Genomic DNA, 25,790 nt, shown 5'->3' on the forward strand with positions numbered 1-25,790 from the left:
TGGGCAGAGGTGCCTCCACTTGTTGACCAATGGTCATCCAAAGGGGACCTAGGCTGTGGGCTGAGGCAAGGCCTGTTTGGGCCTGAGTCTCTGGTTTTACCGTCCTTGTGGGGAAACCTCACCCAGCAGGGAAGACTCACCCGGTGGGGAGGTCTCGCTGGTCAGTTCCCTCCTAGAGGTTCCCCTCAATTTACAGCTACCGCCTGGGCTGGGCTGCCTTCCTCTGCAAAGTTCCCAGGGGCCTGGCCCTACCTCCTGGGCCTGGGAGCCTCACCCTTTGCAGATGACTCTCCTTAGGCTGCCCTTCCTCAGAGAATCTGCCCGCAGGCCTGGAACCTTCGCTCCGCCCTAAGCCTGTCTCTGTGCGACTCTTCCACCAAGAAGCCTCCTAGATCCTGGGACCCTGCTCTGCACCTAATCGCCTGGCTATGCGGCCCCTCCTCTGAGCAGCCACCTGGGGCCCTGTACAATCGCTCTGAATCCCAGAGACCCGCCACACGCCTCTTCCTCCAGACAGCCGCCCAGTATTCCGGTGCGGTCACTAGGAGTCCAAGAAACTCACTGCGTGCCTCCACCTCCACCAACCACCCGTAGCCCTGGGCAATCAATCACTCCGAGTCAAAGTGACCCTCCCCGTTCCTCCTCCTTCTCCAGATAACCCCCGGGGTGTTCAGGAGCGGTCGCTCTGAGTGGCTCTGAGTCCACGTGACCCACAGCACAGGTCCTCTGGGCAACCGCCCGGAGCTCTGGTGCGGCCACTCAAGACCAAGCATCCCACCACGCTTCTCCTCCAGGCAGCCCCCACTGTGTTCAGGAGCTGTCACTTTAAGTCCAAACAACTCACCACTCGCCTTCTCCTCTGAGCAGCCGCCTGGAGCGCTAATGCAGTCACTGCGAGTCCAAAGGACCCGCCGCGCTCCTCCTCCTCCTACTCCTCTGGGCAGGCCCCGGGGTTCAGAAGTAGTCTGAGTCCAAACAGCTCGCCACGCAGCCCCTTCTCTGGCAACCGCCTGTAGCTCTGGTGTAGTCACCCCGAATCCAAGCGGCCGCGCTCCTCTTCCTCCTCCTCGTCCTCAGGGCAGGCCCCGGTGTTCAGAAGCGTCGTTCTGAGTCCAAACAGCTCACTGCACAGCTTCTCCTCTGGCAACCGCCTGTAGCTCTGGTGCAGTCACTCCGAATCCAAGTGGCCACGCTCCTCTTCCTCCTCCTCAGGGCAGGCCCCGGTGTCCTGAGTCCACACAGCTCTCCTCGCTACTCTTCCCCTGGGCAGCCGCCGGAGCCCCAGTGGTTGCTCCGAGTCCCAGCGCTGTGCCGAGCGGCCTCCTTTACAGCGCTCCCAGCTGTCTGAGTTCACTGCTCCAGCGGGGGGGAGGGGTGTCTCGCCGGCAGTTCTACTTCACAAAGTTTCCTGCGTTCCGGGACCACCGTCCCATCTGGGATGCCTCCCCAGGGTGTGAGAGTCACCCGGCTGCTTTGAGTTGGTCCCAAGCGTCTCAATATCTCCTCTTTTGAATCCTGAGTCCTGGAGCAACGTGAAATGCAGCCACCCTCTAGGCCGCCATCTTGAAACCCCTCCCTAGTTGACTCTTGTGTAGACCCTCATCTGGATTTTTATAACCATTGTGTTTTAGACTTTTTCACACATCTGAATATTAGTACATTTTAATCTAAATTATATTGTTCATTTGTAATATTTCAAAATAAAGGAATAAAGGAACAAAGCAGCACAAAAGTTTCTGTAGAAAAAAATTAAAAGAAAAACTCACTGATACTGGTTTTGCAATTTAATCCTTTTGGTTATAGATGGACACAATAACGTTATTTTTATTTATTTTTATGTGGTGCTGAGGGTCAAACCCTCATGCATGCTAGTGCATGCTCTACCAACGAGCCATACCCTACCCCCTCACAAGTAAATATTTATAGTTTATCTGGAAAAGGTAAGTGAGATAGTTACTTCCCCAACTGTTTTTAAGTAAAGACAAGAAGTGGTATTCTCAAATTGTACCTAACAAAACAGGCTTGGAAAGTTTTTTTCACAAGGGATAACATTCTGACAAATAAGTATAGGTAAATACCATAAAAAACAAGTTAAAAATTTCATGACTGATTGCCATGGGCCAAGATGAGTTTGGGGAGGTTTACTACAAAGGAGATCAAGGGAACTTTTTACAGTAGTAGAAATGTCCTGTATCTTGATTGGTTGTGGTTATATGACTGAATGTATTTGTCAGAGTGTACTGAAATGTGGACCTATGTAAATTAAATCTCAGTGAATTTAAATCATTTAAAAAATGAGGCTAGAAAGAAATTATAGGAAAAGATTACTTTATCAAGTTACTAACTTCACCATGAAATATTTAGACAAAATCTTGTTCTTCAAAAGCTAAGCTTTTCTTGGAATATGTAGTGATTAATGTACTATTAAAATAACATCTATTGACAAATCCTTTTTCATTAACATTTCTCATCCAAGGTTTCTTATATTTGTTTTCTAGGGCCCACATATAGCTTCAGTTACATTAGCTGCTTATGAATGCAACTCAGTTAATTTCCCTGAGCCACCTTATCCTGATCAAATTATTTGTCCAGATGAAGAGGGCACCGAAGGAGCCATTTCTTTGTGGAGTATCATCTCAAAAGTTAGGATTGAGGCATGCATGTGGGTAAGATGTGCATTTTTATATTTGTCTAAAACTGATCTGTCTTGATATTATGTTACACCTTTTGAAAAGGAATCCAAACATATACCTAGTCAGTAAAGAATTCATGAAGTTATCAGCTATCTATTCCCAAGGCAGAAGAGCCCTTGTGGAGCTTCTCCTATTTGTGAATAATATTCACAAGAAGGTCAGGAAGTCATATATACCACAAAATAACTGATGCCAAGTAGACAGCAGCAGGGAAAATGAGTATAGGTAATAGAATTTTGTAAAATTTTTCATAGTGTTAATATACCTGATAAATACTTAAGTAATTACATATGAATGCTAGAGTGTTAAATGTTGTTATGTCTCACTTCTAGATTAAAATGTGGTGTTGACCTGGAGATATAGCTCAGTGTGATAGAGTGCTTGCTGAGTAAGTGCAAAGTTCTGGGTTTAATCTTCAATATTCTCCTCAAAAAAAAAAAAAAAAAAAAAAAAAAGTTCTTAAAAGGACTCATTTTATTTTCAGAGTTTGTTACAATGCTACAGTAAGTTTAGACACTTCTTCATATAAACCAAGCTTTTATATAGTGGTGGTTTCAGACTATATAAGTATACATAGTGATCTTACTTTCAATTGAAAGTTTACTTAAGTCCATGTTAAGAAATTTATTGAGCATCATGTTCAATGGCAGATGTATTTTAATCCCATAAATTGTTTTGTTTTTGTTATATGCCTAAATGTATTCAGGTACCATCATTGAGACATAATTTGTTTCATCAATTAAAGACTTCTGTTACCATTTGAATTTTTTTTTTTTTTTTTTTTTTTTTTTGTGGTGCTAGGGATTGAACCCAGGGCCTTGTACTTGACAGGCAAGCACTCTACCAACTGAGCTATCTCCCCAGCCCGAATTATTTTTTTATCTTATTTGGGTTTAAGTTTCTATTCCTGTAACAATTTTCTCCTGGTAATTTCTTAGGAAATAAAAGACTGTGGAACACATCATTTACAAAATCTTAACTTATTTCAGGGCGTGGTGGCACATACCCTTAATCCCAGTAATCCCACTGACTCAGGAGGTAGAGCAGGAGTACTATGAGTTCAAGGCCAGGCTCAGCTACTTAGCGAGGCCCTAAACAACTTAGCAGGACCTTGTCTCAAAGTAAGAAATAAAAAGAGATGTGGATGTAGCTCAGTGGTAAAGCACCCCTGGGTTCAATCCCCAGTACCCCCCAAAAGAAATCTTGTTAAAATGACCATGAATGCCATGCTCTTAGAAGGGGCAGAGTTTCAGGGGGGTTTGTTGTTGTTATTGTGGTTTTTGTTTGTTTGTAGTACTGAGGATTAAAGCCAAAGACAGTCTACCACTGAGCTACATTCCAGCCCTTTTTAAAAATTTGAGACGGGTCTTTGGATTTCCCAGGCTAGCCTCAAACTTGAAATCCTCCTATGTCAGCCTCCCCAGTCTTTGAAATTATAGGCGTGTGCCACTGCACCCAGTAAAGAGGCAGAGTTTTAAAACACATTTAAATGTTATCAGTTATGTTTTGCTTTAAAGGAATTATGAAGCAAATGCCATACATTGAATTTGTTGACTATGAAAGGAAAAGTTAATTTCCTGTTACTCTTTTATAAACACTAGAAACAAATTTATGCTAGTTACATGTTTTATAAATTTACTGACATTTGTCTTTTAATGAAAATTACTATTAGAGTAACAGAATATACTTGGAACATGCTAGAAATGGGGCTTTGTATATAAACCTCAGTTTTTTTTGTTAATATTGTACTTTCATTCTTTCAAAAATTGTTTATGTGACTAGATTAACACTAATGCCAAAAGAAAAACTTCCATTCAGGCTGGCAGTAATAACAGCCTTCTTCAAACTTCCATAACACATATTATCTGTAGTACTTATTTGTCCTGGCTTCATGCATGCCTTAATTTCATGTAGTATAGTGGCTTACTTTTCCCCCACAAAAAATTTAGACTCCTAAGATATATAGACTATACTTTAATTGTATTGCCCTTAGAACAGTCAGCATTAGGCTTTGCCCATAATAAAGAAATTCAATAAATACTGATTAATTGATCTAATGTTTATTTGCTCTTCTTGTTTCCTTCTTTGGAACTGTCTTTTGTTGTGTAAACATACAGCACACCTCACCTTATTATTTTAATTGGTCCTATTATTCTCAACATATTATAAGGATAGTCTGCTCAACAAATACCACTGGAAAAACTGAATACCCACCTGCAAAAGAATGAAGTTGGACCCTTATCTTATATCATATGTATGAATTAGCTCAAAATGCATCAAAAATCTAAAATAATAAAACTCTTAGAAGAAAATAGGATCAGGGCTGGGGATATGGCTCAGTTGGTAGAGTGCTTGTCTTGCAAGCACAAGACCCTGGGTTCAATACTCAGCACAGCAAAAAAAAAAAAAAAAGAAAGAAAGAAAGAAAAAGAAAATAGGATCAGATTTGAATAATGGTGAATTTGGCGGTGGTTTCTTATATATGACAGCAAAAGCACAGGCAACAACAACAACAAAAAAATCCTGAGTTGGATTTCTTCAAATCTCTTGGCATCAGAGGACACTAACAATAGAATGAAAAAACAACTTACAGAATGCGGGAAACGTTTACTATTATATATCTGATATACTTTTACTATCCAAAATATTTAAAGAACTCCTACAACTCAATAACAAAAAAAGACAACTCAACTAAAAAATGGGCAAAGAGGGTTTTGGGAGTATAGCTCAATGGTAGAGTGCTTGCTGTTCATGTTTGAAGCCTGGGTTCAGTTCTCAGCATGCACCCCCACCCCCACCTCAAAAAAAATTGAGCAAAGAACTTGAACACACATTTATCCAGAGATAAACAAATGGACCTTAAGCACATTTGAAGATGCTCAGAATTATTAATTAGTAGAGAAAGCAAATCCAAATCACAAGGAGGTATCCCTTCATGTACATTAGGATGTCTATTACTAAAAATAATAAAATAAAAAATAAGTGTTGATGAGGACATGGAGAAATTAGAACCCTAGTAAATTGATGGTGGGAATAAAAAATGGCTCAGTTGCTATGGACAATGAACTGGCAGTTTTTCAAATAGTTAAATATAGAATGATCATATGACCCTCTTCCAATTCCACACCTACATAAATACTGAAAAGCAATGAAAACAAGGAGTCAAAAAGATATTTGTACTTTACAGTGCAGGAACATTATCATAGTAGCAAAAATGTGGAAACCACTCAGTGTTCCTCAACAGATGAAAGAATAAACAAAATAAGGCATGTACATACAATGAAATGTTATTCGCCCATGAAAGGAATAGAAATTTTTCTCATAAGTGCTACAAAATGGATGAACACTGAAAACATTGCATTAACTGAAATAAGCCAGACATATGAAGGGAAATATTATGATTCCATGTACTTGAAATATCTAGAAGATTCTTATTAATAAATAGAAAAATGGAGTTATTAGGGTTGTGAGGAATGAGAAATTAATGCTCAATGAGTAGAGTTTTGTTTTGTTTTGTTTTGGGTACTGGGGATTGAACTCAGGGGCATTCGACTACTGAGCCACATCCCCAACTCTATTTTGTATTTTATTTAGAGACAGGGTCTCACTGAGTTGCTTAGTGCCTCAACCTCCCAAGCTGCTGGGATTACAGGCATGCACCACTGCATTCGGAATGAGTAGAATTTTGTTCTATGTAAAATATTGGATATGATGATGGTTGTACAGCATTGTGAATATAATAAATGGCAGTGAATTATATATTATTGATGGCACGCACTTAAAAAACGAACAGTACCAAGGTTGGAAAAACCTGATTTAGGGTATGTAGTGGCCTTGATTCTTATAGTCTATTCTGTAATAGTTTTGATCCCATTTGTGTCTACATTCATATATGTCCCCTGCCCCTTCCCCTGCCAAGGGGAATAGCTTGCTTAGTTTAAAAAATATCTTGCTTGAATTTTTTATCTAATTTATACTTTGAAATTAAAATATACTCATAGACTTCACTATCAATAAAAATATAATTACTAACTAACATACATAGCACTTCCAATTATAAAATAAAGAAACTCAACCTATGTTGCTTTGGAGCACCTAGAACCTATTGTTGTGGTACTAGAGGCTTAATCACTGAGTCACATCCCCAGCCTTTTATTATTTTTTATTTTGAGACAGGGTCTTGCTAAATTGCTTAGAGCTTCCACCTCCCGAGAAGCTGGCATTACAGGCATGTTCCACTGTGCCTGGCTAATTATTTGACATTTTTAATCCATCAGGTACCATCATCAGTTTGCATAACAAATACCTGAGATTTTTATTTTGGTTCATAGTTTTGGACGTATCAGTCCGTGGTCAGTTGGTCACATTTCTTTTGGGCATGTGGTGAGGCAGCATGTTACGGAGAGTACAGGTAGTAAACTGTTTACCTCTTAGCAGCTGAGAAGCAAAAAAATAAAGAGACCAGGGTTCTCCAATCCCCCTTTAGAGGGGGGTATGCCTCTAACAACCTAAGACCTGCTAGTAGGTCCCACCTCTTAAAGGTTCCACCACTGCCTAATAACCCCAAGCTGGGGACCAGCTCTTCAACATATGAACCATTGGAGGATATTCCAGATCTAAACTATAGCAGTGGGTTTTGTTTGTTTGTTTTTTGTTCCTTGTGGCAATCATTGATCCAGGGCCTTATGAATAATAGGTAAGTGCTCTATAATAAGCTGTATGCCCAGTCCTATTTTTTCATTTTTACTTTAAAACAGGGTCTTATTAAGTTTCTGAGACTCACTTGGAACTTGTAATCCTCCTGCCTCAATCCCCCAAGTAGCTGGAATAACAGGAATGCACAGCACCATTATTTGAAACTTGTACAAATGCTTTTAATTCATGAATTCTAAATTAGTGATTAAGTATCTAAGCATTGGGGATTCAGGGTGAATGAAGTGTCTGCCCTCATTGAGCTTCACATTCTAGGAGGGGAAATAATCATCATGGAAAAACAGATATTTAAGTACAAACTATGAAAACTGCAATGAAAAAGAACTCATACAGTAATACTAGAATATTAGAATTTGTCCTATTAATGCTAGAATTTGCACTTCTCTGAGATTCAGGGAAGATTTCCATGAAGAAGTCGTGTTTCAATTAAAATCTAAGACTAATGAGTGAAAGGGAGAAGGAGATGAGATTGGTAGTAGCTGCAGGGAAGGGGAAAGAAGAGCATATGTGATGACTTAGATAGCATTCCCTTTTTAGGTCATCTGTTTATATTAATGTGGTTTTTTTTAATTTTTTTTACAGCATTGTAAAATATACATTAAAAAGTCACATCTATTGATACTTATTTATTTATTTGTTTGTTTTTAGTGGTGCCAGGGATCAAACCCAGGACCTCATGCATGCTAGGCAAATGCTCTACCACTCAGCTATGTCCCCAGCCCAAAGTTTACCATTTTTAAGTGTATAATTCAGTGATATTAAGTAAATTTACAGTGTTATATAACCATCACCAATATCCATTTCCATTTGCAAAACTTTTTTCTGTGTGTGAATGGTACTGGGAGTCAAACCCAGAGTCTCATGCATTCTAGGCAGCCACTCTACCACTGAGCTACATCTGACCCTCCAGAACTGTTTTCTCATCTGAAACAAAAACTCTGTGCCAATTAACAGTAACTCCTCATTCCCTTTTCTTTCCTGACCCTGGTAACTTCTGTTCTACCTTATTTCTGCCTCTGTGAATTTGCCTTTTCTGTATAGATCGTATAAAAGAAATCATTTTATATCTGATTTATTACTCTTACCACAATGTTTTCAAGTTTCATCGTTATAGCATTTTCAGGAATTTATTCTTTATTAAGTCCATTGGAAAACTGACCTCAATGGAAATTGCAAGCAGTGTTTCTCTCTCTCTCTCTCTCACTCACTCTCTCACTTTCTCTTTTTTGCTTTCTTTTGTTTTGTTTTGAGGTGCTAGGGATTGAATCTAAAGTCTCACATATTTGCCAGGTAAGGACACCACCATCGACTATATCCCCAGTCCTTTTCCTTTTATTTCAAGTCAGGGTCTGGCTGAGTTGCCCAGGTTGTCCTCGAGTTTGCCTCCTTCCTCAGCTTCCCCAGTAGCTGGGATTACAGATGTGCACACCACACACAGCACAAATTTTATTTGCTTTTTTCCTCATTTCATTAGCATTGATACAGTTGCTTTTAAACCCAGTCTCAAAATAAAAAGGGCGGGCTGGGGAGATAGCTCAGCTGGTAGAGTGCTTGCCTCGCAAGCACAAGGCCCTGAGTTAGATCACCAGTACTGCAAAAATAAATAAATAAATAAATAAATAAGGCTATGGTAATGTAGCTCAGTGATTAAGTGCCCTTGGGTTCAATTCCTGGAACCGAAAAAAAAAAAAAAAAAGCACTGCTCTAAAAGCCTTGAATTCTCTGCCTATTTAATCTGTAATTCATGTTTGTACTTGAGATATGTAAAAGAAAATTATAATAATAGAGTATGAACATACTGATAATAATAATAGAGTATGAACATACTGATAATATGAAACTATAGTTTCTGAGAAGTCCAACTATATAAAATTTCTACTCTCTAGATTTTTCCTTGTGAAACTTAACACTTCCCAATGTAAAAGCACAATGCTTCTGACTTACTTGTGAATCCATTTGGTAAAACTTAAAAGCACAAAAACTGCCAGGTGTGGTGGCACACATCTGTAATCCCAGTGACTTAGGAGGCTGAGGCTGGAGGATTGCAAGTTCAAATCCAGCCTCAGCAATTTAGTGAGGCCCTAAGCAACTCACAGAGACCCTGCCTCAAAATAAAAAATTTAAAGGGCTGGAGATGTGGCTCAGGGGTTAAGCACCCCTGGGTGTAATTCCTCGCACCAAAAGAAATAGAAAAATTTACTGCAGAAATTTTCTCCTTCCCAAAATCTTTGAATAAATTAGCATTCCATGAAGATGCTGTGTTTTATTACCTGGTTTGTATGTTTTATGCATATTAACTCTTTTCCAACTCCAAAACAGATCTAGGGTAATAAATTGGTATGTAGGAGATGCATTTTAAAAGAGGTTCTTGAATTAATAAACTCATTTTCTCCCCTTAATTAAACAGATTAACAAATTTTAGCATCCTATGATTTTTGTTCCGTATGTAAATAAATAGAGTGTTATATTTGTGTTTTATACAAATATTCTATATTTGGTTTTTCCTCTCTTTCTCTTTTTTTTTTTGGGGGGAGGGGGTAATTAGAACCCAGGGCCTCGTGTATCCTAGGCAAGCACTCTACCACTGATCAGCCCCAGCCTCCTATATTTGAATTTTTGTAAAGAATTATACATTTGTTTTGTAAGAATTGTAAAATCATGATACTTCAGTATCTAATTTGCAATAATTGACTAAATTTCTGAGTGTAGGATATGTTTTGGGAAACCTGCCTGCATAACTATGTTCCCTTACACATATTTCCATAAAAATAGAATATCTGCTTGATCACCATTCTTGTTTTCTTGTTAATATGGAAAAACATGAGCAGAATCAAATTAAGATATAACCATAACTATGGTCCAGTAATAGTATATAACTCTTTTTTTTTTTTTTTTTTACTTTTTTTTATTGTAAACAAATGGGATACATGTTGTTTCTCTGTTTGTATATGGCGTAAAGGCATACCATTTGTGTAATCATAAATTTACATAGAGTAATGTTGTTTGATTCATTCTGTTATTTTTTCCCTTCCCCCCACCCCTCCCACCCCTCTTTACCCTCTATACAGTCCTTCCTTCCTCCATACTTGCCCCCCTCCCTAACCCCAACTCTAACCCTAACACTAACCCTTCCCTCCCCCCATTATGTGTCATCATCCACTTATTAGCGATATCATTCGTCCTTTGGCTTTTTGAGATTGGCTTATCTCACTTAGCATGATATTCTCCAATTTCATCCATTTGCCTGCAAATACCATAATTTTATCATTCTTTATGGCTGAGTAATATTCCATTGTATATATATACCACAGTTTCTTTATCCACTCATCAATTGAAGGACATCTAGGTTGGTTCCACAGTCTGGCTATTGTGAATTGAGCAGCTATGAACATTGATGTGGCTGTATCTCTGTAGTATGCTGATTTTAAGTCCTTTGGGTATAGGCCAAGGAGTGGGATAGCTGGGTCAAATGGTGGTTCCATTCCAAGTTTTCTAAGGAATCTCCACACTGCTTTCCAGAGTGGCTGCACTAATTTGCAGCCCCACCAGCAATGTATGAGTGTACCTTTCTCCCCACATCCTCGCCAACACCTGTTGTTGCTCGTATTCTTGATAATCGCCATTCTAATTGGGGTGAGATGGAATCTTAAGGTGGTTTTGATTTGCGTTTCTCTTATTACTAGAGATGTTGAACATTTTTCCATATGTTTGTTGATTGCTTGTAGATCTTCTGTGAAGTGTCTATTCATTTCCTTAGCCCATTTGTCGATTGGATTATTTGTATTCTTGGTGTAGAGTTTTTTGAGTTCTTTATAGATTCTGGAGATTAGTGCTCTATCTGAAGTATGATTGGCAAAGATTTTCTCCCACTCTGTAGGCTCTTTCTTCGCATTGCTGATCGTTTCCTTTGCTGAGAGAAAGCTATTTAGTTTGAATCTATCCCAGTTATTGATTCTTGCTTTTATTTCTTGTGCTATGGGAGTCCTGTTAAGGAAGTCTGGTCCTAAGCCGACATGTTGAAGATCTGGACCTACTTTTTCTTCTATAATCTGCAGGGTCTCTGGTCTGATTCCGAGGTCCTTAATCCATTTTGAGTTTAGTTTCGTGCATGGTGAGAGATATGGGTTTAGTTTCATTCTGTTGCATATGGATTTCCAATTCTCCCAGCACCATTTGTTGAAGAGGCTATCTTTTCTCCATTGCATATTTTTGGCCCCTTTGTCTAGTATGAGAAAATTGTATTTATTTGGGTTTGTGTCCGTGTCCTCTATTCTGTACCATTGATCTACCTTTCTATTTTGGTACCAATACCATGCCGTTTTTGTTACTATTGCTTTGTAGTAGAGTTGAAGATCTGGTATTGCAATACCCCCTGTTTCACTCTTCCTGCTAAGGATTGCTTTAGCTATTCTGGGTTTCTTATTCTTCCAGATGAATTTCATAATTGCTTGCTCTATTTCTGTAAGGTACATCATTGGGATTTTAATTGGAATTGCATTGAATTTGTATAGCACTTTAGGTAGTATGGCCATTTTGACAATATTAATTCTTCCTATCCAAGAACATGGAAGATCTTTCCATCTTCTAAGGTGTTCTTTAATTTCTTTCTTTAGTGTTATATAGTTCTCATTGTAGAGGTCTTTCACCTCTTTTGTGAGATTGATTCCCAAGTATTTTATTTTTTTTGAGGCTATTGTGAATGGGGTAGTTTTCCTAATTTCTCTTTCTGAAGATTCATCACTTATGTATAAAAATGCGTTGGATTTATGGGCATTGATCTTGTAACCTGCTACTTTACTGAATTCACTTATGAGTTCTAAGAGTTTTCTGGTGGAATTTCCAGGTTCCTCTAAATATATAATCATGTCATCAGCGAACAGGGATAGTTTGAGTTCTTCTTTCCCAATTCGTATCCCTTTAATCTCTTTGGTTTGTCTAATTGCTCTGGCCAGAGTCTCAAGAACGATGTTGAATAGAAGTGGTGAAAGAGGGCATCCCTGCCTTGTTCCAGTTTTTAGGGGGAATGCTTTCAGTTTTTCACCATTTAGAATGATATTAGCCATGGGCTTAGCATAAATGGCCTTTACAATGTTAAGGAATGTTCCCACTATCGACTGTTAATTCTACACATTGAGGACACAAAATGTTTGAATTTGATAACATCCCTTAAGGATTGTTTTTAGGGCTTTGGAGGCAGAACCACAGAGCAAACTGAAAGGGTTAAAGTTGCTTATGAGAACTAGCAAAGTTTTTTCATTCACTGTGTCTCAGGGTAGAAGAGAATGATGTCAACCTGGCTCAAAGTTGAGAACTTTCCTTGAGATATGTACCTGTTTGATTTTGCCTATCCTATGTTTAAGTCTTTTATGTTTAAACCAAATTCCTGGTTCATTAAACTTTGGTTTTGTCCCATGCCTTAAATTGATTAGGAAAAAAAAATTCTCTTTGAAAATAAATGTCTGTGATTTGACTGAAATATGAGTCACTCAATGTTGTAAGAAAATTTAACATTTTTCTTTAGTGAAAATCTGTCCATCCTAATTAGTTGAGTTTTTGAGGAGCTTCCTGACCACTATTTAAAGTTTTAACTCAACACACACACACATATACAAACTTGTATTGTTATTAAAGCGACATCTGAAATGCCAGAAGATTTCATAGAGAATATTAATGTGACAGCTCTACCAGTAAAATCTTACTACCAGATCATTGTATATGACAAAAATGGGGGAGAGCCTGAGAAAAATAATAGAACCTAAAGAGAGATGCTAAATTCCTGTTTATAGCGTGCCAGGAATTGTCTGAGAGCTTCATGTAGTCAAAATAGGGGATAGGATTCAATTTCTTACCCTTTTGATTCTGTAGCATGTGCTTCCCCCAGTGCATTGCATCTCCAGATGCTTTTGGTAATACACAAAAGTGTAAATTTGGTCTATTAAATGTTCACTCTGTTAAAAACAGAACCTTACTTATAAGTGTTTTGGTTTTTTCACCTAGGGTATCGGCACAGCAATTGGAGAGCTACCTCCGTATTTCATGGCAAGGGCAGCTCGCCTCTCAGGTGCTGAACCAGATGATGAAGAATATCAGGAATTTGAAGAGATGCTGGAACATGCAGAGACTGCACAAGTAAGAACAATGGGGAAAAATAGAACACTCTTCTTATCCCTAAAGAAATTATCATTAAGGTAAAATTGTTAGTACTCTAAGGAAGAAATCTGCCAAAGTAAAAACAAAATAAAATATAACTTGGGATAGAATATTCAGAAAAGCTGCAAAGTAAAAATGATAACAGTGCTGGAGGCCTACATCAGACATCAAGCCCTTGACTAGCATATATGAGGTTCAGGGTCTAATCACCAGTACTATAGAAAAAGAGAGACAGGGACAGAGACAGACAGAGTATGTAAGGAACAAAATAGGTAGACCAGGCTTTAAGTCAAAAACAGAACTTCTGATTGTGTGTGTGTGTGTGTGTCTGTCTGGTGTTGGGAATTGAACTGAGAGCCTCATGCATGGTAGACTAGTACTGAACTACATCTCCAGTCCACTTTGTTGTTGTTTTAAGACAAGACCTCACTAAGTTGCTGAGACTAGCCTCAAGCTTGGGATCCTCCTGCCTCAGCCTCCCAAATTGCTAAGATTAAAGTTCCTCCCAAATTGCTAATATTACAGTTGTGCACCACTATGCCTAGCAGGCTGAGATTTTTTTTTTATCTGATTATAATCTGATCTATCATCTATCATCCAACATCTATCTCAGTATTGTGATGGGCTGACAGATCTGGCTCCATGAGAATGTTATAGGCCAGACTCTAAGGGAAATGACTAAACAGACTCCATTTTACTCCGAGACTCCATGTTATGTAAGAAATAAGCTTCTCCCATGGGAACAACCTGCCTCTGTATCCATCATCAGTTACTTAGTGTGACATGTTTAGCAATACAAAATGACAATTCTTATGTAATGAAAAATTGCTCTTTTGATATCTACTGCCCCTAACCAGTGTACCATGCAAACGGTAATTGTGTGGATGTTAGTAATCATTCTTCAGCTTGTACCTAGGTGACCCACTTCCCCCTCTGTTGATGATCTCATGATGTTAGTTTGTAATTTCAAATCATAGAAACAGACACTTATGATAGATGTGATTTTTGGTATAAGAACCCCTATAACCCTGTGGTCAGGGCTGTTCTCCCAATAACCATTTTTTGGGGCACTGTGTGAGACAGTCAGCCGGCCAGCTTAATAAAGACTCTCAAATTTGGACTTCTCAGTGGTGGTTGGTCTATTCTTAAGTTGCGCCCCATAACAAGTATTACACAGTAGTTGTTTTACTCTTAGAAAAACATTGTTAAATTATTATCCCTAAGAACATTGTTAAATTATTCTTTAGGAATGACCTTAAAAAGCAATGTAGACATAAATAAAAAAGATTAAAGGAGAGGTTTGAAAGATTTTGTATAAAATATATCTGCCCTCCAGATTTGTGAATTAACCTTTGAAATTTTTTCTCGTGTGATATGAATAGATGTGCCCAAATCAGTACACATACCACACACCTTTTTTAAATTGTATTTATTATGTATTTATGTCTCTCAGAATATTACCTTTATTTTTGGTACTAGGGATTGAACTCAGGAGTTCTTTGCCACTGAGCTACATCCCCAGTACTTTTTATTTTTTATTTTGAGACAGAATCTGGCTAAGTTGCTGAGGATCTCACTAAGTTGCTGAAGCTGGCCTCAAAACTTGTGATCCACCTGCCTCAGGCTACCTAGTTACAGAATTTTTTTAAAAAAACGAATTTATAGTTTTCTTCTTTGAAATCTGAAACCCAGAAAACCATTATCCTAGGTGGAAAAAAAGCACATATTTTAACATCAGATGGACTTTTTTTTTTTTTAGATATTGATAGATGTTTATTTTATTCATTTATTTATATGTGGTGCTGAGAATTGAACCCAGTGCCTCACACATGCTAGGCTAGTGAGCTACAAACCCCAGCCCCTGGACTTGTTTTTTGTTGTTGTTGTTGTTGTTTTTGTGGTGCTGGGGATTGAACTCAGGGCCTTATGCTTGGGAGGCGAGCACTTTACCAACTGAGCTATCTCCCCAGCCCTGGACTTGTTTTTTTTAATGGCATAATTAAATGGAAATCTATGAAGCATAGCTTTTCCTTGAAAACAAATAATAGCCAAATAAAAACCAAATGAAATAAAGAACCATGAACAGCTGTTCTGCATAGGAAGAGGCAAGTTGTTCTTAGATTTGCTTTGTCTTATCTGCCAACCAAATAATATGTCTCTCTTCCTGACATGATAATACTTACATTAATGCTAATAATTCTTACTGATATGAACAACTTTTAAAATTATTTTTGTTTTAGGGGTGTGTGTACAGCACTCACCTACCATGCTTTCAGCCTTCAGTCACACATTCCCGGCACCACACATAACCCAGCTCCAGTACCACACATACTAAAAAGCAATAAAATTATTTTTAATACTTTTTAAATCCAATGTATAATTTGACCCTTGTCTTAAGTCTGAAATGATATGGAAAGGTACCATTCTTCCAATTTTATGGAATGCTGGAGATCTAGAAGTTGTTACCTCCCTATTTTCACATGCTTAAAGTTAGAACCAAACCTCAAAATACCAGCATCACTGATATATTCTTGTTATTGCAGCCAAAGCCATGTGTGGTGACACGTGCCTGTAATCTCAGTGACTTGAGAGGCTGAGGCAGGAGGATCACAAGTTCAAAGCCAGCCTCAGCAACTTAGCGAGACTCTGTCTCTCAATAAAAAGAGATGGGGATGTGACTCAGTGATTAAGCACCCCTGGAGTCAATCCTCAATTCCAAAAAAAAAAAAAAAAAAAAAAAACAAGAAGAAAAGAAACTATTATTGCAGCCAGTCCATCTGCAGAAGTAGATAGATATGTACATCCACTTGAGACAACTGATATTTCTGTGTTGTGACACCAATTAATGTACATCGTTTAACAGCCCTAGGACTCTTTTTCATGTATGTAAAATGAATAGTTTTGAGTAGAATTGTATGATGACTTGCAACTATAAACTTCTATACTTTGTCAGGGATACCAAATTAGTATAATTTCTTCTTAAACCAACTAATATAGTTTGATTGCTTTTCCTTTTTTTAAGACTTTTTTTCTTTGGGAGTTATGAGGGTTTTTTTTAATTTTCATTTACATGATTTATTTAAATCTGGTTTTTAAAAATAATTTTAGTTGTATTTTATTATTTTGTTTATTTATTTATTTAATTAATTAATTTATTTATTTATATGCAGTACTGAGAATTGAACCCAGTGCCTCACACATGCTAGGCAAGTACCACTGAGCTGCAGCCCCAGCCCTAAATCTCTGGTTTTTATAGTCTCTCCCTTACACCAGCTCTGAGAAAAACACCTCTTGATACCTACCACTTCCCACTTGGTAACCTATAAAATAATATCAATTTTTTTTTTTTTGTGTGGAATCATCACACTGGAGCCCTCTATGCTTCACTCCTTTTCTTTTGGCCTTGTGCAGGGCTGTTCCTTTATTGGTTTGAATGTCCTATCTTCTTTCTTGATTTTTCTCTCTTATTTGGGTTGAACACGTTTTGCAGTAGCTTCCTGAGAAAGGGTGATAAATAGAAAATGCAAAACCAAATGTCTGAACAAGTGTGTTCTTCATTCAGCCTTTAATGATGAACTAAGTTTTGGACTCTAGATTGAAAATCATTTAGGTACTTCAAATTTGGAAGGCGTTATTGACTTGTCCTCAAGCTTTTTGTATTGGTATTGAGAGGGTTAGTGTCCTTCTCAGTCCTCTTTATAGACAGTTTTTTGTTTTGTTTTTGTTTTTGGTATTTTCTCACTAAAAGCTTTTAGATTCATTATCATTATAGGCCTCATTTAAATTTATTCCACCACATGCTCAGAAAACTAAAACTAGAATTCACTGGTTTTAGGAAATGTTCTTAAATTTTTCTGGAGTTTTCCTTCTTTTGTTTCCTGTAATTCTAGTTACTTTGATGTTGCATCCTGTACCAATCCTTTTAATATTCTTTTTATCTCTGTGCTCCCAGTACGTATCTTGGTTTATCTGTCTTCCTTTCTTCCTTTTGTTCCTTTTTTGTTTTTGTTTTGTTTGTTTGGTTTTGTACTGGGGATTGAACTCAGGGGTACTTAACCACTGAACCACATCCTCAGCCCATTTTTGTATTTTATTTAGAGACAGGGTCTCACTGAGCTCCTGGGTTTACAGGTATGTGCCTCGGCACCTGGCTCCTTCCTTTTCTTTCTTTTTTTTTTCCCCTGTGGTACTTGGGATTGAACTTGGTGGTGCTCTACCACAGTGCTTCATCCTCGGCCCTTTTTAAATTTTTTCTTTTGAGGAAGGGTCTTGCTGAGTTACTGAGGACTTGTGACCCTTTTGGGTCACAACCTCCCCAAGTAGCTGGCATTACTGGCCAGTTTGTTTTGCTTTCTATAAGGTCTCAAGTAAATCTTCTAGGTCTTATGTTGAAATATTGTTCAGGTATTACATATAGCGTGTATTTCTAAGGAATATTTTATCTTACCTTTTTGAAGGTTTTTCAGTTTCTTCAAGTTCCCTATTGCTCCAGGCATTCATTGTCTTTTCTGTTTCTTCTGTTTGGAGTTGATCCTTACTTATCTGTCTGTATATAAGAATAAGACACATAAAAGCTGAATGGAAATTATGCAAAGGCCAGGCAGGTATGGTGGTAGTAGGCCTCCCTTATCTTATAATGGAGTCATGGGCTGGCTTATTTATGGAGAACCTCCATATACTCTGTCAGTATCTATTGATCTTTCCTTTGGAATAGTTCAGTTTCTCCAGTGACATATTCTTCAATGTCTTGCCTGGGAATGTAAGCCTTGCTGCTGGCATTCTAATGCTCAACTGGGGAATAGTAGTTAGAGGTCTCCATTTATGTGTAGACATTCACTTAATCCACTTTGTGTTCAGTCTCTGGATAGCTACCCAAACTCAAGCACAGATATATCTGAAACCTAGACCTCTGGTTCACTTTGTCTAAAGACTGTACTTGATGTCACCTGAGGGACTGACAGAAAAGGTTGCCTGGTTGTGCTAAGTAGAGGTGGGACCTCTGAGTCTACTTCTTATACAATCTCCTTGTTTTCAGCCCTACCCCACCCTTTCTGTAGTTCTGCTGAAGAGCCTTTCTAGGGTTCTCTTGGGAATATTATTGGACTTCTCTGCAATATCTTCCTCTGTAGCCTCTCAGGTATAATATTTTCTTCTCTTTGTCCCTTTCCTCTTTTATTAGAGTTCATATTTTTGTTTTCTACATCTTGGGGTTATTTTTAAGATACAAGGGTGTCTTATTACCAGTTATATGTTGCTAAGTAACACATCACCCTAATATTTAGTGGTTTAAAACAAGAGCACCCATTCATATTGCTCACAGATGTGTGCTGAGTGCCTTGTCTCTATGTAATATCTTTCAAAGATCCCATCCATAGCACTCATTACATTGGCTAGAACATCAGACTAGATGACTCATTTCATTCTTTGCAGTTTTTTTTATTTAGGGATTATAAATAATGCATCCCGTAAGCTATTGCCATCTAAAAGATCAAATCTAAAAACTCAGATGTTCTGGAATTTGATGAAGAAGTAAATCATGCTTCATTTTATTCTTACAGTTTGAACTCTTGAAGACTTTGTGACCATTTCTTCTTTTAATCTTTACCTAACCACTGTTATAGTAATAATTTTTTTCTCTAATTCCTCTTTTATGGTCCTTTTTTTTAGTTATTTTGTTTTTGTTTTTTTTGTTTTGTTTTGTTTTGTTTGGTACCAGGGATTGAACTCAGGGGCATTCAACCACTGAGCCACATCCCCAGCCATTTTTATCCTGAGTTGCTTAGGACCTCAATAAGTTACTGAGGCTGGGTTTAAACTCATGATCCTCCTGAGTCACTGGAATTACAGGCATGCACCTGTAAGAAGAAGAAGAAGCCAGACATGGTACACATCTGTAATCCCAGCAACTTGGGAGACTGAGACAGGAGGATCACAAGTTTGAGACCAACCTCAGCAACTTAACAAGGCACTAAGCAACTTAGCAAGACACTGTCTCAAAATAAAAAATAAAGAGAACTGGGAACTTAGTTCAGTTGTAAAGCATCCCTGGGTTCAATACTCAGTAGCAGGAAAAATAAATAAATAAATAAAGAACATTTGAATGAAATAACTTAAAACAAATGTGAAAAGGTATTGTCCCTGTTTTTTCTCTTTCTGATTTTTTTTTTTTTTTTTAAAGTAGAGAGGATCTCAATGTACTGCCCATGCTGGTACCAAATGCCTAAGTCCAGTGGTCCTCTTGCCTTAGCCTCCCTAGAAGCTGGAACTACTGGCACATACCGATGTACCAGGGTTTTCCCTAATTTGAATAAGGAAACACTCTCAGGGAACACTGGTAGTGAATTTCAGAGCCAAAACCCAACCCAGTTTTCTTACTCTTAAGAACCGTGCAATGCACCGTTCTGCAGATTAGCCATATTTTCAACCAGGTTAATGCAATAAAAAATACAGAACTGTGATTGTAGCTCTGTGGTAGAATGCTTGCCTAGCATGTGTGAGGCACTGAGTTCGATTCTTAGCATCACATAAAAATAAATAAATAACATAAATGTCCATCAGCAACTAAAAAAAATTTTTTTTAATACAGAGCTAGTTGAAATTTGTTTCTTCTATATTTGATTTGATGTGACCTTTTAAAATTTCTATTCATGCTTCTTTCAACCAGATTCCATCAATTTTGTGGCTTATTGTAAATTTCAGTGGTATGTTAGTATAATTTTTCCTACATATTTTCTCCCAGCTTTTGACTAAAGCTTCTGTGGGATTTTTAGTTTTTATTTATTTCTTTTTATGTTTTTGTGGTGGAAAGAGTGGGAGAGATTTATTTATCTGAAAGTACCAAAGTTTTAATTCATTTTTCAGTGAAGAATTCCTTGTGATGGTTTGGCAAAGAAAAGTGTTTTCTTTTTGTTTATTCTTTGCTAATGCTGTGGATTATTACTATATCCAAGTAAGATATGTTATATCTCCTTTGTGTGCACTGCTGTGATACATTCATGTTTTTGTTTCTAAGGTTTTTTACTGTGCACATAAACTTAAAAATCTAAGAGGTTATTTATTTATTTATTTATTTATTGGTGCTGGGATTGAACCCAGGAGTGCTTAATCATTGAGTCACATGCCCAGCCCTTTTTATTTTTTATTGTAAGATAGGGGTTTGCAAAGTTACTGAGGCAGACCTCAAACTTGAGATCCTCCTGCTTCCGTCCCCTGATTTGCTGGGATTACAGGTGTGTGCCACCCTGCCCAGCTATTATTTTATTTTTAAATACACTGTCCTAAAAACATTTTTGATGTTTAATCTTGAATTGTCTTGGGCTCTTTGCTTTCTTTTTTGTTTTCTTATGTTGTATTTATGTTGTTGTTATTTTTTGTTTTTGTTTTTAGAGAATGAGCATTTTTTTATATATATATTTAGTTGTAGGTGGACACAATACCTTTATTTTCTTTTTACATGGTGCTGAGGAGCAAACCAGGCCTCACGCATGCTAGGTGAGCGCTGTACCACTATGAGCCACAACCCTAGTCCCTGTTGTTTGTTTTTAAATATAGCATCTTGAGTCACTCAGACTGGCCTCTAACTTGGGATCCTCCTGCCTCGGCCTCCCATGTTGCTGGTATCATGCACAGGTGTAATCCACTGTATCTGGCTCAGATTTCATACTTTTAAATTATACTTATTTAAATATAAGTAATAATAATATTATTCATATATTTCAGAAATACATAAAGTATAAAGTAAAAGCCCATGTACCTGCTCATCAAAATAGGCTAATAATCATCATCCTCCAGATTGTTTTCCTTACATATACAACTTTTAATGAAAACTCGAATCAGTTGTTTGCATATACCTATAATCCCAGCTATTCCAGAGGGTGAGACAAGAGAATTGAAAGTTGGGAGGACAGCCTGGGCAGTTTAGAAAGACCCTTACACAAAATAGACAAAAACAAAAACTGGGGATACAGCTCAGCAGTAGAGAGCACTTAGCACACATGAGACCCTGGGTTCAACCCCTAGTGTTGAGGAGGTGGGAGCTAAATCATAAATTTTACTCTTGACTTCCTTTATAGACATTACGACTGATATTAAACATCGTTTAATATAGTTTATGTAGTTTAATATAATATAATAATATAATATAGTTTAATATCGTTTATATAGTTCAGCGGTAGAGTACTTGCCTTGCTCACGCAAGGCCCTGGGTTCAGTCCCCAGAACCACCAAATTACAAAACAAAACAAAAAAATTTGTTTTCTCCATTAGGAAATATAGAGCTCAGTGTAAAAAATTAGGGCACTTGCCTTTCAGTGTTTTTCTATAAATACTTACATCCATAAGATTAAAATCATGTTCTATTTAAGTTTTGTCACTGGTTTGAAAAAAAAACATGCACTGTGTTCAGCAGGTGTGTGTAATCCCAGCAACTCAAGAGATGAAGGCAGGAGAATCACAAATTTGAAGACAGACTGAGCAATTTAGTGAGTTAATTAAAAATTTTAAAAGTATAAAAACGGTTGAGGATGTATGTCAGAGATTAAGTGCCCCTAGATTCCATCCCCAGTACCAAAAACAAATATGCTGTGAACATTTTTCCATATCATCAAATATTTTAAACTTTCTCATTACAAAGTATGTTTATTACAATAAAACTCTTAACTAACATGAACAAAAAGGAGAATATAAAAATTTCATATTACTGATTCATGTATCCATGACTTATATTTAGTATATTTTTTTCTTACTGATTGACATATCTCTGGAGAGGCCCTTTGTCATATGCTGCCATTAGTTTTTTCTAATTCCCAGTGTTTTTTCCATGTCATTTATTTTGTGTGTTTTATTCAATCTTACTTTTTAGATAAAATTTTTTTGATTTTTTTTTTTCTTATTCCAACATCATAAACTTAAAGATGCCACTGTGCCAGGCTGTTTTGTAAAACTTCCAATTTAGTAAGAGCAATAAAATATGGATGAGTTGGATCAACTGTAACTAAAAACAGTAAATTAAGCAAAATGAGTAACTATAAGTGGTTATTTAAAGATTGCCTAAGAATAAGTTAGAAAATGTGCTTTTATACTTGAAGGTAAAACTCTAGTAACGTGAGTTTATCAGCAGGAAAAGGGAAAAAAAAAAAAAAAAAAAACTTGGCCCTGATTTCTTTGCCATGTGCTTTTCCAAGTAGGTTAAAGGGTGCTTGTGATTTTACTAAGAAATTGTTATTAAGTAACAAATTTAAAAGGCTAATTTTTTGCTTAAATTCAAGTTTTACTAATGGTTGAATTTTATATTATAAGTGTTTTGGGAAGAAAAACAATGACTAAAGCATTCATTTGTATTCTGACTCCTTTTGCTACCTGATTTATTTTCATGTGTACATGATTGAGATTAAGCAGTATTTTTCCATTAAACTGACTTCCTTTTGCTCTTGGCTTTCTATCATATTTTCACTAGATGTCTATGGGAGTTAGGCATGAAGAAATGTAGCTTCCTATGTCCTTGAGCAATTCTAGTATCATTTATAAAAGTTAGGTCTAGACAGCTAGCTATTCATGTGCTTTGTGAATATTTCATACCAGGTTTAGTTATTCTCTTTGTGATCTTTTTCTCCTTTGTTCCTAAATTCTGTTAATGGTATCACCATCTTCACTATTACTTCCGGTTAAAATTTGACTCTTAATTTGGTTTTAATCCTCTACACCAAAACAAATAAAATTCGAGTCATCTGATTTCCCTGCTTACTTCCTATATGTGGTCATCTTTCATGGCCTGTTGATTTTGCCTCCATGGTGTCTTCATCATCTGCACTCTCCTTTCGTTCTACATTACTGGTTCAGACTTTTGTCAGATCTTATTTGAACATTGCCAGTGACTTCCTAATTGTTCTACCCTTTACTAATTTTCTCCCCAATCTTTTCCCATATAAAGTAACCAAAATACATTTCTGCAAAGTACCTCTGCTTATCCTGTGGATGGCAACACAGGCATGTAATCTCAGCTCCTTAGGAGGCTGAGGCAGGAAGATCACAAGTTCGGTGTCTACCCCAGCAATTCAGGGAGGCACTGAGACCCTGTCTTTTCAAAATAGGGATGTAGCTGAGGGTAGCAAGGCCCTGGGTTCAATCCCCAGTAAACCACCTCTCCTCAAAAAAAAGACATCCAAGTTAAATGACTTGCAAATTTTAATTCACATTGAGTAAAATAAACTTCTATAAAATACCATACTTAAGGAAAAATTCTGCTTTTCCTTAAAAATGTAGGGTAGATAACTCAATAATAGAATGCATAACCAAAGAAAAAGAAAAATTAAAGACACATTAGAAGTTTGAAAAATACAGTAACTTATTTGCTTGATGTATCCTAAAAGATTAGTGCAACCAGTATTACTGATACAGTGGGAGTCTGGGGGTAGATATGGAATTTTTTAATTTAAAGCTTACACAACAGAGTAGGAATGTTGTGCCTATTACTTGGAAGAGTATTTTTTAATAAGATAGCTATCAGATTGCCAAATGCCATCTGTACAAATGACATGCTACTTCTATTCTTTTTTCACAGTGTTAGGTTGCTGTGTGAAATTTACTGTTTTTTATTATCATTGCTATCAGAAGGTAAAATCAGAAATTTAGAACTCCTAAAGCTTTACCCTTAGAGGAATGCTGTTTCTTCTCCATATTCATTTTTATTAGCTTACCTTTCTATTGAGTCTTATGCATGTGTCTGTAAACTATCTTAGGATGATCATTTCCTCAAAGGCTATTTTGTAGTTTCTGGAATTAATTTTATTTTAAATGAGCATTTTTAGGTTCTCTTTAGGATGGCAGTATTTAAATCAATTAATATTTGCCACTTAATCTGTATATTGAGAGTAAATTCCCAAATTAAGTTTAAATTCTAGCTAACTTTTCCCCAACTAGTTTGTATTAAATTCAAGTCCAGGGTCTGGGGAGATAGCTCAGTCGGTAGAGTGCTTGCCTTGGAAGCCCAAGGCCCTGGGTTCGATCCCCAGCACAAAAAAAAAAAAAAAAAAAAAAAAATCAAGTCCAAAAAAATGTTTAACTTAATTATTTGCATTATTTTATTAGTGAAAACATATAATACCAAAAAAAATTCATCAGTTATGAGGTTCTTAGTTCCTTTTTATCTAGAATTTTCCTAGTGAATATCCTTGACAAAATACAAAGTGAAAATGAAGGGTTCTTTTAAGGTTCTTTTGATAAAGATAAAATATGTGTGTTGATCATTTGCATTTAGAGCGTTTGATAATGATTATTTATACACTCAAGTGCTTTAGTGTTCCATTTATGTTATTTTTTATTAAGCACATTTTCTTATGAAGTGTTTGCAGTTGCCTATACCATGTTAATACCTGCTGGGTTTTCCCCCCTCTGAAATATCTGTTCCATTACATACACAGATTTATCAAAGAGCTCATGGTATAGGTGATCAGAAACCAAACAGGACTTATTTTCATATGCTTTAGTGCCGTTTGAACACTGTGTCAGTTGTTGCTGGGACCTGTTTTTGACTCTGTTGAACCTTCACTGGTTGTGGTTTGTCTGGCCATCACATGACTTCTCTGAAAATTCCCCCTCCTCTTCATTTCCAGTAAACTGTTTGAGCAGGAGTGAGTCAGAGTGAAACCAGCTTCCCTGTAACCACAGGGCTTGTTAAAGAATTTGTCAACGTGGACTCTAGAGGGTTTGCATTAAGCTTTGCAGTTACTGTTATGGTTTGTGTTGCATCAGGAGTTCCATAGAAAAGCTTCCTGCTCTCAGGATCTCTGCTTGTTTGCATAGAGTTAAACTGATGAATTTTATCAAAATGAACATTAGAGACACATGTTAAACCCATTCTTTATCATTAAAGACTTTGTCAAAGCTACCAAGGTTTACTGTAGTTTCTCCTTTCAGAATCAACCAACCACACCCAATAACAGTTTTTGAAAAGACAAGCCTGCTAGATCTTTCAAAGCTGGCTCATGATTTTACCACAAGGTCCCATCAAGATTAAGCAATTTCAAGTGATCTCTTGATGGATTCTTTTGCAGAATATTTCAACTATTAGTGCAGTTAGGTTTTGGTATCAAAGGTCACTTTCTTGCATTTTGTTCAGCAAGAAAAGGCAGCACTTAGAATGTTCAGTAGTTGTAGTTTTTCAGCACAATTTACAATGGAATTCTCCATGCCTCCTTTTATTTGCTTTCTCAGGAAGCTTCCACTTTATTCTGAATT

At 37.1% G+C, this 25,790-nt stretch overlaps 1 protein-coding gene across 1 annotated transcript in view; it reads left to right on the forward strand.

Moving 5' to 3' along the window:
• VMP1 (vacuole membrane protein 1) overlaps positions 1-25,790 on the forward strand; it is a 118,832-nt gene that overhangs the window by 49,062 nt on the left and 43,980 nt on the right. Inside the window, exons 6-7 of the mRNA XM_079131443.1 lie at positions 2,499-2,666; positions 13,404-13,535. Of these exons, the coding sequence (XP_078987569.1) occupies positions 2,499-2,666; positions 13,404-13,535 (300 nt within the window). The remainder of the gene's footprint in view (positions 1-2,498; positions 2,667-13,403; positions 13,536-25,790) is intronic.

This window comes from Sciurus vulgaris (genome assembly GCF_902686455.1).
Source record: "Sciurus vulgaris genome assembly, chromosome: 3".
In the NCBI taxonomy this organism is placed as follows: Eukaryota; Metazoa; Chordata; class Mammalia; order Rodentia; family Sciuridae; genus Sciurus; species Sciurus vulgaris.